The sequence below is a fragment of the Orycteropus afer genome, unplaced genomic scaffold (assembly GCF_000298275.1).
Source record: "Orycteropus afer afer isolate SDZICR_OR568_19922 unplaced genomic scaffold, OryAfe1.0 scaffold00133, whole genome shotgun sequence".
NCBI lineage: Eukaryota > Metazoa > Chordata > Mammalia > Tubulidentata > Orycteropodidae > Orycteropus > Orycteropus afer.
This window is the reverse complement of record NW_006921720.1, coordinates 1,359,212-1,372,077: the sequence shown is the minus strand read 5'-3', so window position 1 is coordinate 1,372,077 and position 12,866 is coordinate 1,359,212. Positions and strand designations below refer to the sequence as shown.

The window sequence follows — 12,866 nt, the reverse complement described above, 5'->3', positions numbered from 1 at the left end:
TATATATATATATATATAAATACTAGGAGCTTTGGTGGTGTAGTGCCTAAGGCATCTGACTGCTAACCAGAAGGCTGGCGGTTCAAACCCACCAGTCATTCCTTGGAAGGAAGACTGGGCAATCTACTTCCATAGTGATACTGTCTTGGAAACCCAAGGAGGGGTCGCTATGAGTCAGATCCGACTCGACAACAGTGCCTTTATACATATACTGGTAATTATTGACTGGGAAAGCCTTGACAGCTCCTACAAAAAGTTGTAATTACTTGACCACAAGATCAATGACAGCTAGTCCATAATAGCTGTCATGAAATCAGTTGCAAACGTAAATAGTATTAATATAAGAGCCAACTGTGATGCATATTGGACTTTTACTAACCAGATAAATGCTGGACAAATGTTTAAACATTTGGGCACCATAATTTAAAATTATTGACAAATTGAAGTCTACTTGAGGCACTATGCCTAGGAGGACAAGGAATGAATGATGAATTTGTGCTGGCTGGAGAAAAGACTTGGTTGAGCTATATGATAAATGCTTTCAAATATTTGGAGAACTGTCTTCTTAAGTATGAAGCAGATATCCTCTCTTGTTCTAGAAGGCAGCACCAGGACCAATGAGTAAAAGGTAAAATGAGATATGTTTTGCTCCAACATAAAGGAGCAATTTTCCAACAAATGGAATAAACCAAAAAATGAAATTCATAGTGCCCTTTAAAACTCTTGAGCCATCTGCTTTGGTGAGGGTTTAGCTTTAGGCTGATAGACAACCATGAGGGACTCTAGCTCTCTGAGACAGGTTGTGTTCCATGGTCTCCTGTCTCCCCTCTTCCCCTCTTCCCCTCTGACAGTATAACAACACTAATATACATCCACAGATATTTTATCCTTAAAACATCTATAGATGATAAAACGGAGCCACAAAATGGCTAAATTGACTGGGCTTTTACCCAACAGCCAGGAATCAGTGGAGTGGAAGTCTTTTTTCTCCAAGTCAGTGCTTTATTTACTGCTGCCATGGTGCTCCCATTTAATCGGTCTCGTTCTCTCTCTTTCACTTACTTTCTCTCAATTTTTCTCTCTTTACACACATATGCACACTCACTCACCTATATGTCTATTTGTACAATGAGTCGAACTGATTCTATTTATCCTTCCACATGAATATATGATGTGTAAACCACAGCATTTTCTTTAAAACTAAAATCTTTAGAAATTATTTAACATCCCTAACGATCACATTTTCATAATCAAAACATTCTTACCTGATCGACAAGCAATGTCTACATCCTTTTCAAAGTCTGTCTGTAACAAGAAATAATAAGATACAGAACCATCATTTAATGTAGATCTCAAGTGACTTTACTAACCAGATTATCCAAAGTTTACAGATATCTGACGAGGCAATACCAGTGTACTGCTTTGTGCAAAGGAATTTTCTCAAGGAGTAATCAGACTCCTTTTTTGAAGACTATTTTCTAGAAGTAAAATGTTGCATAGATGGAAATATAGCATATAATTTTAATAAAGCAATATGCCCAGTGTCATCTTCAGACTGATCACCATACATTAAAAAAAAAAAAAAAGAAATTTGAGTCAATTCCCTAAACCATAATAAAAAGTTCAGAATGGGTAGTATTATAAGTATACTTAAATAAATGTCTTTATGTAACTTGTATTATTTGAAACATTCAATCTGAATATATTGCTTGTTATGTATTGTTGTATGACACAGATTTTTCAAACCCTTAAAAGCCAAACTCAAACAAACAAAAAACAAACTCACTGCTGTGGAGTTGGATCCAACTCATAGCAAACCCTCCTTGGGTTTCTGAGGCAGTATCACTACGGAAGCAGATCCCCCAATGTTCCTTCTGAGGAGTGGCTGGTGGGTTTAAACCACCAGCCTTCTGGTTAGTAGTCAAATGCCTTAGGCACTATGCCACCAGAGCTCCCAATAGTCAAACTAGACATTTCTAATGACACATTTTCACTCATTTGTGACAAAAGGCTTTCAAATTTAGGAATTAAAAACTGAGAATTACCTGAATCTGTTAAATAATGCTAGTCAGGTTAAATAATACTATTACTAATCAATCAAATGATACTAATAACACTACATCCCAGAACCAGCTAGAGTTCAATTGTATCCTCACATTTCCCTAAGTTTTATTTAAACAAATAATTTTATTTTAAAAAATAATAAAATTAAATTAGACCATTTTAATCAGAGATGCTTTAATCATAAATCCTTTTCTATGATTATTTTAAATTAGAGATTTCAGTATTTATCTGTTTGCTTTTCATCAAGGAACTGATTTTCCTGCTTAAGTCTTCCTAATGTACCAGTTAGTCTATTATGTTTTCTTAGTCCCCACAAAAATTATAATAAATTAAATATCTTATAAAAAACAAACAAACAAAATACTCGGCAATCTAAACCTACTTTTAACGACATATAACTTAAATTTCATCTAATTTCTAAAACATATTAAGTAGTTAAGCCTAAATACACCTTAATTATAGCAATAGTCAGAATTCATGCACAATAACTGACCTATCACTGGAAGGGTGATTACCTCTTGTTCTTTAGGGCAATGGTTGTCATCTTGAGCTGCACATTGGAAACACTGATGCCTGGCTTCAGCCCCCAAGATTCTAATTTAATTGGTTCTCCCAATGATTCTTATGTGCAACCAAAGCTGAGAAACACTGTTCTAAAACTAGAAGTTCAGGATCATAGTTGTTTGAGCTGTGAAAATATGATCTTATAGACAAATTGTTATCCCTAATTCTATGCAAGGATGAAAATACCCTGCTACATAGGACCCCACACTCAAAATCTCAGAGAAGCAGTAACAGATTCTGGACTCCAAGCAACCTAGACAGAATACTGATCTGTATCAGAGTTTTTAGGTCTGTTGATGAACTAAAGCCAACATTACTCAAAACAAGACTCTAGCACTATTTTCCTATTAAGTATAAGTATTTATTTTCTTGAGAAAACATGACTTAATTAACAGTCAAATGAAAAATAAAAGCTCACCATGATTTGAGCATGACCATTTGGAAAAGAGCTTGAAGAATCAGCATTTATTGGATCCTGACAATTTCTCAGTCGGCATCTAAATGCATCCTGAACCTATGGCAGAAAAAAGCAAAACACAAACATTAATTATCTTCTCCCTTAATAATTACTAACCAAAAAAAAAAAAAAAAACAAATTTGTTGCTGTCAAGTAGATTCTGACACATAGTGACCATATAGCACAGAGAACAGCCCCATATGGTTTCCCAGGCTATAATGTTTGCAGAAGCAGACTGTCACATCTTTCCCCTGCAGAGCGGCTAGTGTGTTCAAACCACTGACCTTTTAGATCTCAGCCGAGTGCTTTAACCACTGCACTACTAGGGCTTCTTTTGGTAATGACTAAATATTGTCTATATTGGCAATCAACTATGCAAAAGGGTTTACTGTATTGCTTTTATGCTCTACTGCCCATTTGGTTTACTTCTTACTTCAAATGCTAGTATACCTGGATTTTATGCCAAGGAAATTTATCACTTGCCATAATCTATACAGGGGAGTGCTGGGAACTCCTCAGCTATCAAAATAGCTATATCTGGCTCAACACTAATAATTCCAGCCAGAAGGCAGCTTTATTTCCACTGTTACAAACAATATGTGTATCTTTCACGAAGGATTTACTATTTGGTACAGCGTAATCTTTCCAACAGTTTTAAATATTGTGATAAATGATATTACTCTATGATCTTTTAACTGGAATAGATCTGGGATTTTTCTTTTCTGTCTCATGTAAGAGATCTTACGAGAGACTCTCTTTTGTCTCCCTTCAGGGCAATGTACCTGATGTAAAAACGAAATAAAAGGAAAAACAAAATTGAAACAGGTAGTTCTATTTTTGGCTGATTGTTTTGGAAAAATAAGGTCACTTAGCAAAGCCAAATTTTCTTACAATCCACTCACAATTGGATTCTGAGTAAAGAACAATCATGTCACGAGGAAGTGTTGAAGAATACTTCCTTTATTATCAATCAAGTCAATAAACATAAATAGCTGATTAGTAAACACACCAAGCAACAGATAGGTATTCTGATCATAGGATGCCTCAACATCTATATGTTTCTTTCTGCTTTCTGTGGCTCATTAGGCTCCTAAGAAGCTGCTGAGGGACCTCTTCATGAGTAGGTACTTGTCCTGAGTTCATGGCATATCATTTTACTAATACCTTGTATTTCTGTCGTGTTTTATTGATATATCCCTTTTCATTTTTTGTAATCTGTTTTATTGGGTTAAAAAAAGCATAGTAGTTAGTGTTGAACAGCATGATGAATGTAATTAATGTTATATATGTGAAGACTGTAGAAATGGGAAGATTTCTGTTATCTACACAATTACCACAATAAAAACAAAGTTTTAAAAAAGCATGGATTATGTTGCATTTCCCCTATTTTACTGAAGCTTTATTCTAGAGACTACTAAGGTAAACGTAATGATATTTACTTTTGATATATAGCATTGCTATAAAATATCCCATCACTATTTTGATGTAAGATCTGCATAGTAGATATGTTGGCCAGAAAAACAAAACAGAAGAAAACTGAGTCTACTGAGTTGTTCACAGCTTTCTCCTTGTTCTCTCACCCATTTCATAGTCATTAGTAGCCTCTTACCCAAATTGCAGAATTTGGAGAGTGGCATGGAGTTTAGTCACCACCACAGAGTGCTGAGTAATCAAGCCACTATTAAGACCTTTGTTCACTCCATTTCTCCACTTCAGGTTTTAATCCCATAGCTATGAAATAAAGGAGTAGGTAGATGGACTGAATGTTCTCTGGTTTGCTTTATGATTCTAATTATTTCTAACTCGAGTATTTCCTTCAGAAAAAAAAAAAAAATGAGGAGTTTCCTGACATACCCCACCAAGATAATTTCCTATTTCCTCTTCCAAACACTTCAGTAAAAATACAGAGTCAGTGCAACCTAGTCTGACCACCTTTTCTGAAAAACTGGATAAATATTTAGAACTAAGTCATCCAGATTCTCCCTGTGAAGAAGACACTACTAGGACAAAGTCACAGTCTTATGTGAATGCTTTCAGACTCCTCCTTTTAGACTAAGAAATCTTAGCTCGTGGTTATAAAGTGACTCACTAATAAGGAGACATTACTTATGAGTATAGTGTTTGCTAGATCATCACTTTTTCAATTCTGTAGAAATATGTATCAGGGAAACACTAAGAAAGTATATCTACTTTTAGAAAAACATAACAAGAACCAATGACAGAGAAATAAGTACATGCTAATTTTCTACATGTAAGTTTTAAAGTAACACATTTGTAAAGGAAGATAAATAATATGTTAGAAATGTTCACTCCTGGGAGCTCGTCACATGAAGTTTTTTTTTTTTTTCCCTTAAAATCTATTTCTAAATACTAGCATATATACAATAAGAAAGGTGGCACTTGGTAGTGTCAGGCATTAATTTAACTGGTCCTCACTACGTACACCCTATTTTCAGGCCTTCAAAGCATAGCTGTCAAGGATATTTTTGGCTGATAATGAAATATGGAAAGGCAACCTCTGCAAGTTTCTCTTCAAAGTCCACTATCTGATTGCTTGAAGGAGATAGAGATCTAGTCTTTTCAGAACACACACTCTCACACACACACAATCAATACTGTGAACCACCAAACTCTCAAATATAATAGATTAAGGGCATTTCTACCCTGAAGAATGATGTCAGCTTCATGAATCAGTCAATGCATTTTAGAAGAAATATAAAACAGAAAAGCATAAAAATTCTCCAGTAAACTCAAGGTCATTTTAATAGCCATATACATGCCATAACTTAAGTATTAAATTCTATGACAATTTTAGTGCCTCTGATGCTTTTAATTTAGATGGATTTGCAGCAGAAGTTCAACTTGATTCCAAATGGTTCCATCTGATTATTTAAAAAATCTTTAAAATGCATAGGGGCAATCTAGATGAATTGCATTTAAATATTCATCCAATATTGCCAGGGAAAAATGATTAGACTAAGTTTCATATGTACATGCCTTCTCAAGACAGTACCTAGAAAATGTATCTGCAGCTATTTGGAATCATTTAGATAATCAATTGAATTTTCTGTTAGGCAAACATAGAGTTTTATTTTCGGTGAACCAATATGAGTTGTCCTAATAGAGAATAGGGAGCTCTGGTAGTGTAGTGCCTAAGGCACTTGACTGCTAACCAGAAGTCTGGCGGTTCAAACCCACCAGCCACTCCTCGGAAGGAAGATGGGGCAATCTACTTTCATAGTGATACTGCCTCGGAAACCCAAGGAGGGGTCGCTATGAGTCAGATCCAACTCAACGGCACATAATAACGACAAATAGAGAATAACTGTTTTTTTTTTTTTTTTAAGCAAGTCTGTAAGGATGTTAATCCTAGACAAGGAGAAAGCATAAAAAACAAAACTAAGCAAAAAGAAGTACAGCTGGAATGCTCCTTAGGAGCAAGAATGGCCAAACTTCACCTCCTGTACTTTGGTCATGTCATCAGAAGGGACCAGTCCCTGGAGAAGGATGTCATGCTTGGTAAAGCAGAAGGTCAGTGAAAAAGGGGAAGACCCTCACTGAGATGGATTGACACAATGGCTGCAACAACGGCCTGAAGCATGGCAATGATTGTGAGGATGGCACAGGACGGGGCACTGCTTTATTCTGCTGTGCACAGGGTCGCTATGCGCCAGAGCCGACTTGACAGCACCTGATGACAACAACAGACCCGGTTATCTTATTCTGAAAGGAAAGTCTTCTCTGCCAATAGTCATTTTTTACAATGCTGGGCAATAGTCTTGATGCTTTTCTTCCCTTGTGATTAAGATTGACAGAAAATAATTGTCAAAGCAATTCAAATACTTATTATTAAAGCTCTTTAAGTTGATTTACTGTTTGTGGAGAATAAGTTGCATTTTAAGTAATATTCAATTTAATTTTAAGATTATTTTTAGAAATTAAAACCCTCATAACTCTGCATTCTTTCAAAATTTGCATTTTTCTAAACTTACTTAAGACCAGTAAGACAAGTTTTAGATAAAACTCATTAGAATAATCAAATCTTTATTATAAATTGTAGCACAGTTCAAATTCAGACTTGAAATTTTCTTCTTTTATATATATTAAAAAAAACAAACACACTATAGTAATCTACACAAGATTTTCTACATTAACTGACAGCAAGCTATTGACCAGACAGGAGTTTAAAATATACCTGGTTGAATAGCAAAGACACAATGTGCAAATAGTCTTGGAGTATTTGGGGAACTTTAGGAAAGCTGAATTATGAAGTTAAAATAATAATAATAATAATAATAATAATAATAGAGAATGGCAAGAGATTATCTTTGAAAATAAGGGGAGGTGAAAACAGTAAACTATCAGGATTGCCCTCTGAAAGTATTCAGTGAAGCACCACCTACATTGTCCTAACTGGATCCTACTGAGGGCTGCTCTAAAAATTACTGAAAAAATGACCCCTTTTATTGTGGACAGATTCTTGGATGAGACATGAGTTCAAAGAGGTCTGCAGGGATGTGTCTGGCTCCTGTCTCTTCCCCAGGGAGAGTGTGATGCAGTTCCTCACAGCAGTGCTGAGCAGAGAGCTTCTCCCTTGGTCCTTTCTCAGAAAGCAGTTGGCAGACTCACTGTGAGAGCCGGTGCCAGATTTAGAGATAGCTGGGGAAGAGCACCAACCATTGTTTGGCAGCGTTGCAATTTAGAAAAACCTTACAGGGAAGAGCTGCACAGTTTGAAATGGGCTCTGTATTTAGCTCCGGAACAGCTCAGGCCTCAAATCTTCACCTTTTAAGAGACAGTTTTGCCTCTAGTTATTTTTGACTTCCTATTCCAGAGGCTGACTATAAGCCAAGAAAAGAAGGTACATGGTTGTAATTATTTGAGATTGTTCGTTTTAGGGAGGGGTTTTCTTACATGGTTGGATAATACCCAGTGTTTTTGCCGTACTTCTAGCCATTCTCCCACTCCATTCTGAATCTCATGCCTATTATTGTTTCCTATTTGAGCATATATCTTAGCTCATTTTAATGATATTAAATTTTATATAATTTAATCATTTTGCAAATGAGTAAGACTGTTCCCAATTCCATGTGTATTATGCCAATTGACATAAGCAACACAAATGGCTTCACATTATTAAAATATTATCTGACTTCTTTGATGGCAAAAAGAAATAAACAAAAAAGTGAAAGTTTGTCATTTGTTATAGAACAAAGGACAATTATGATCTTCAGTCTCAAATTTTCTTCCTATAGGAATCCTTTAATAACTAATAAATGTATCATTTAATCTCTGAAATGGGTGTAACCTTTTACCCTCAAATTACTGGGTCTTGTATCAGAGTTTTGGATGTCACATAAATTTCCCTAGACTACATTTCACATCAATGATCTGCATAAAATGTAGCTGCATTTCTTCAGCAAGCAAATAAGAAAGGAAATTATATCCCAGACATTATCCTAGTGTCAAAGATGAGGAACTTGAAGCTTGCAAAGCATAGGAACTTGCTCAAGATCATAACCATAAAAGGTGGCAAAGCTGAGAATGGAACCAGGTCACTTGACATGAAAGCTAGTCCTCCCATCACAACACACTGCTTCCTCCTTTCATGGCCTTGCTGAACAAAGAATAAGACAGTTTAAATAGAGGACTGAACCAAAGCAATTGTTCCCAAACTTGTCAGAAGCTGCTATGCCACAATCTGCTACCTTTTATGATGTAACTAAAATAGAAGAAATAAGAAGTAATGACTGTAGTTTAATTTTAAACTTTTATTACAGTTATTTTCAACTTTCAGTTACCAGCTGAACAATTTTTCAAGGAGCAGGAGCCCTGATTTCTGTGGGACTTTCCCATCTGTATGTCTGTGGCTGGGTACTCCACCTGACTCTGGCCTACAAGTAACTGCATTGCTCCTTAGAGAGGTGATAAGTGGAAGGGCAGTATGAGGCTTGAGCAGAGGGATTTGGGGTAACAGCAGGCTAAAGCTGGCTGCTGCCCAGCAGACCACTGCGGTTTGCTGATCTCGGTGATGAACTCTCCTTGTCTGAACTTGGTCACTGATGCCATCTTCCTCATATCATTTGATATTCTTGTTAACCCCTTCGTTTCTACATGGATTTAGTGAACCATATGTACAAGTTAAGAGTGATGGATGCAAATATTCATCATATAGTTCAATTAAGCTTAAGGCAGAAAAGCCCAAGCTGGAAGGAAAAGTAGAATTTATATTTCCAAGCTTAAAAAATGGGATGGCTATTGGAAGAAGTGAGTTGGTGTTTTCTGGGGAAAAGTGCATAGGATTATGAGCATATCCTCTTTTTGACTATGTCATGTCTCATGTGCTTATTTAAAGGCAGTCTTGTGCTTCCCATTTTTGTTCTGATAATATCCAGCTTTGCTGCTGTACTGCTAGCCATTGTACCACTTCAAGATATACATCTTACCTTATTCAAAACAAAACAAATAAAAAACAATTTAAATGTATTTATTTTTGAACATACAATTCAGTCTGACAAAGACAACTCTCTTAGCAACCCACCCTCCTCCCCCTAAATCCTTGTCTATTCACAACGACCTTCAGAGCAAGCTAAAAGTGTTAGCTTCAGTACCCTGATCCTTGCCACCCAGGGCCACTCACTTTTCAAAATTGATTTAACTTTTCTCATAACACCACTCAGTGTAGCTTCTTCCAACCATGGAACACTCTAACTAGGAAGCTCTGAGGCACCACTTAATCATGCTATGCCTCAAATATTGTCCATACAATCTTTCCCTCAATGCTGCAAATGGGAGTTAAAATTAACAAACAAAAACCTCTAGTATCCCTGATAACATTATTTACTTTATGCCTTTGATGTGCTCCTGTGGCCCCAGAGGAGTCAAACTCTCTACTATATGCTCAGGTCCATGAAAACCATATGCCCTTTTTCCTGTACCTGAAACTATTACTACTTTAATCCTCCAAATCATTTTCCCTCAGGACTCCATGACATTCTGAAGTCTCCTATCATCCATTCCTTCATCTTCAAACAACAATTGAAACTCCTGCCCATTCATTAAGAAAGGGAACAAATGTGTCCTTCCGAACTAATGAGTCAAACCTAATTTCCCTGTAAAAGTCAGGCTTTTAGGTTCATGCAGCTCTCTATCTGAACTTTATTACATGTACTGCTGCCCTTTCAAAAATTTACTGGCTAGTTATTTCACTATTGGCTTTATTTATTTAATTTAAAATGATTTATTTGAGGGGGAATATTGATTTTTAGATAACACAGGTGTCCGATATTGAACTGATATGTGTTGGAATCCTAAGCTCAATGCCTGTGGATGTAATCTAATGTTGCTGTTAGCTGCAGTAAGTCAGCCTCAAATTCATGGCGACCCTATGTGCAATGGAATGCAAGGCTGCCCCATCCTGTACCATCCCCATGATTGGTTGTGGGTTGGACAATTGGGATCTGTAGGATTTTCATTGGTTGATTTTTGTAGAGATTGTCAGGGCTTTCTTCCTATTCTCATAGTCTAGAAACTCTGCTAAAACCTCTTTAGCATCATAGTCACATGCAAGCCTCCACAGAGGGTAGCTCTGTATGAGGTATATTAACTGGGAATTGCACCTGGTTCTCAATTTTATGACTGAACCACCTATAATCGGCTTCAATAATATAACCAGTGTAGGGTAAATCCTAAATCTAATCACTTCCAAGTTATATAAAGAACAGCCTAGATATGGAAACACAGGAGCACAAACTGAGGATGGCAGATGCCGGATAAGGATCCCGTACAATCCAAGGAACCAAGGATTCCCCAGGGCTACTGACAAAAAAAAAAAAAAAAAGGAATTGACACAGCTGAGACTCATTTCTGGACTTGAAGCCTCAGAATTGTGAGAAACTTCTGTTCTTTAAAGTTATTCACTTCTGGTATCTGTATTACAGCAGCACTAAATAAGAAAATAGGTAAAGATGTGTGCCTGCTTTGTTTATCCACTGTGATGTGTTTATAAATCATTTTTGTTTATCTGCTTTTATTATGGAAATAATGGGACTAAATAAAAGACTAGCAAAAAAGCAAAAGGATAGAGGGAATGGGAGAAAGCAAGGAAGGAAGAGAGGAAGGGAGGGAGGGAAGAAGGGAGGGAGGGAGAGAAGGAGGGAGGAGGGAAGAGAGGAAGGAAGAAAGGGGAAAAGAAAAAAGAAAGAGAAAGCAAACATAATGCTTATGCTTATTTTGAGCATTTTGCTACAAAACCACTTCCTAGATTTGGATAAAGATTTTTGGGACCTCATCTGGTGCAGCCTAGACCTCCTGCCAGTGCTTGGGAAAAAGAAGAGCCGCCTGGTCCTGCTAGCTCTCTGACGCTAAAAAACAGCCCCAGGATTCTCACACACTGATAGAACAAAATTATCCATTTAAGCACTTTTCCTTTTCCTTTCATTTAGTGAAAGGTTTTATTGCAGCTTATTTTCTATCTAATCTTGTTACTCTCCCCCTCTGACAACAAGCTGTAAGACTGTCTCAGAGCCAGGCTATAGCCAGAGACAGAGATGAGAAGAGTGTGCAGGCACTAAGAAAGTGGTTTCCTAGCAACAGTAACTATTTCAAAGGTTTCATAACTCTTGTGTAGCTTGAATTTCCATAGCAATGTGGAGAATAGTAAATAATATATGCTGTTATCTGCTTAATTCAAATGAAGGCTAATCAACAAAAGATGCAAAAAAGGAAAACAAAAGCTGTATTTTTTCCATTAGATTCTAACTTATTAGGTGTTACATATATTAGTATCCAAGATTACATTTAGTTGGTGAAAGAAATGTGTGATAAATCAGATGGTTTAATTTTTTTTTTCTTTCGTTCTGACTCTGTTTTTATATTCTCTTTTTACAGGGGCATTTATGAAAGTATTTCAAAAGAGAAAGGTACTCCAGAAGAAGAAAGTATATTTTCAAGAGTACAAATTTTATGAAATTCAAATATTAAGATGTCAGCTCTGTAGGTCACAACAAATTGTTATGCCAATAATGACTTTACTTCTTGACTTAAGTGTGGAATGTAACTGAGTTGACATTACCAGAGCGATTATTCCTCTCTATCTCCTCATTTGGGATGATTTTACTTTTAAAATTGAAACTACTAAAAGCAAATCCACTGCCATGGAGCCATCGAGTCAATTGTGACTCATAATGACCTCCACTGGGTTTCCCAGGCTGTAAATCTTTATGTAAATAGATCACCTCATCTTCCTCCCATGGAGCAGCTGGTGGGTTTGAACCATCAACTCTGTGATTAGCAGGCAAATGCCTTACCCACTAAGCCACCAGAGCTCCTAGTGAAAGCACACAGGAGCTCTGGTAGTTTATTGTCTAAGGCATGTGACTGCTAACCAGAAGGCTGGTGGTTCAAACCTACCAGCCACTCCTCGGAAGGAAGGTTGAGCAATCTACTTCCTTAGTGATACTGTCTCAGAAACCCAAGGAAGGGTTGCTATCAGTAGGGTCCGACTTGACGGCACATAACAACAACAACAACAAATATCACATACAAAATGTCAGTTATAGTACTTAATTTCTTTACTCTTTCCTAAACCTCAAGGTTCTATTCCTCCCCTAAGTATACTCACCCATCACAGGGATATTGCAAAAATAAATAAGCGTAAAGCCTTTTGAATTCATATTGAGAAAATTGTTAAGGATTAAAGCTCACTAAATTAAGCCAGGGTATGTAAAAAGTACATTAGAAATAGACATATATATATATAGACATATATATATATATATAT

The 12,866-nt window shown here is 36.5% G+C and overlaps 1 protein-coding gene across 1 annotated transcript in view; it reads right to left on the bottom strand.

The window, feature by feature from the left end:
• Positions 1-12,866, bottom strand: part of ADGRB3 (adhesion G protein-coupled receptor B3) — a 1,013,812-nt gene that overhangs the window by 43,380 nt on the left and 957,566 nt on the right. Inside the window, exons 25-26 of the mRNA XM_007945182.1 lie at positions 3,047-3,142; positions 1,266-1,305 (exon numbers count right to left, since the gene is read on the bottom strand). Coding sequence (XP_007943373.1) covers positions 1,266-1,305; positions 3,047-3,142 — 136 coding nt within the window. The remainder of the gene's footprint in view (positions 1-1,265; positions 1,306-3,046; positions 3,143-12,866) is intronic.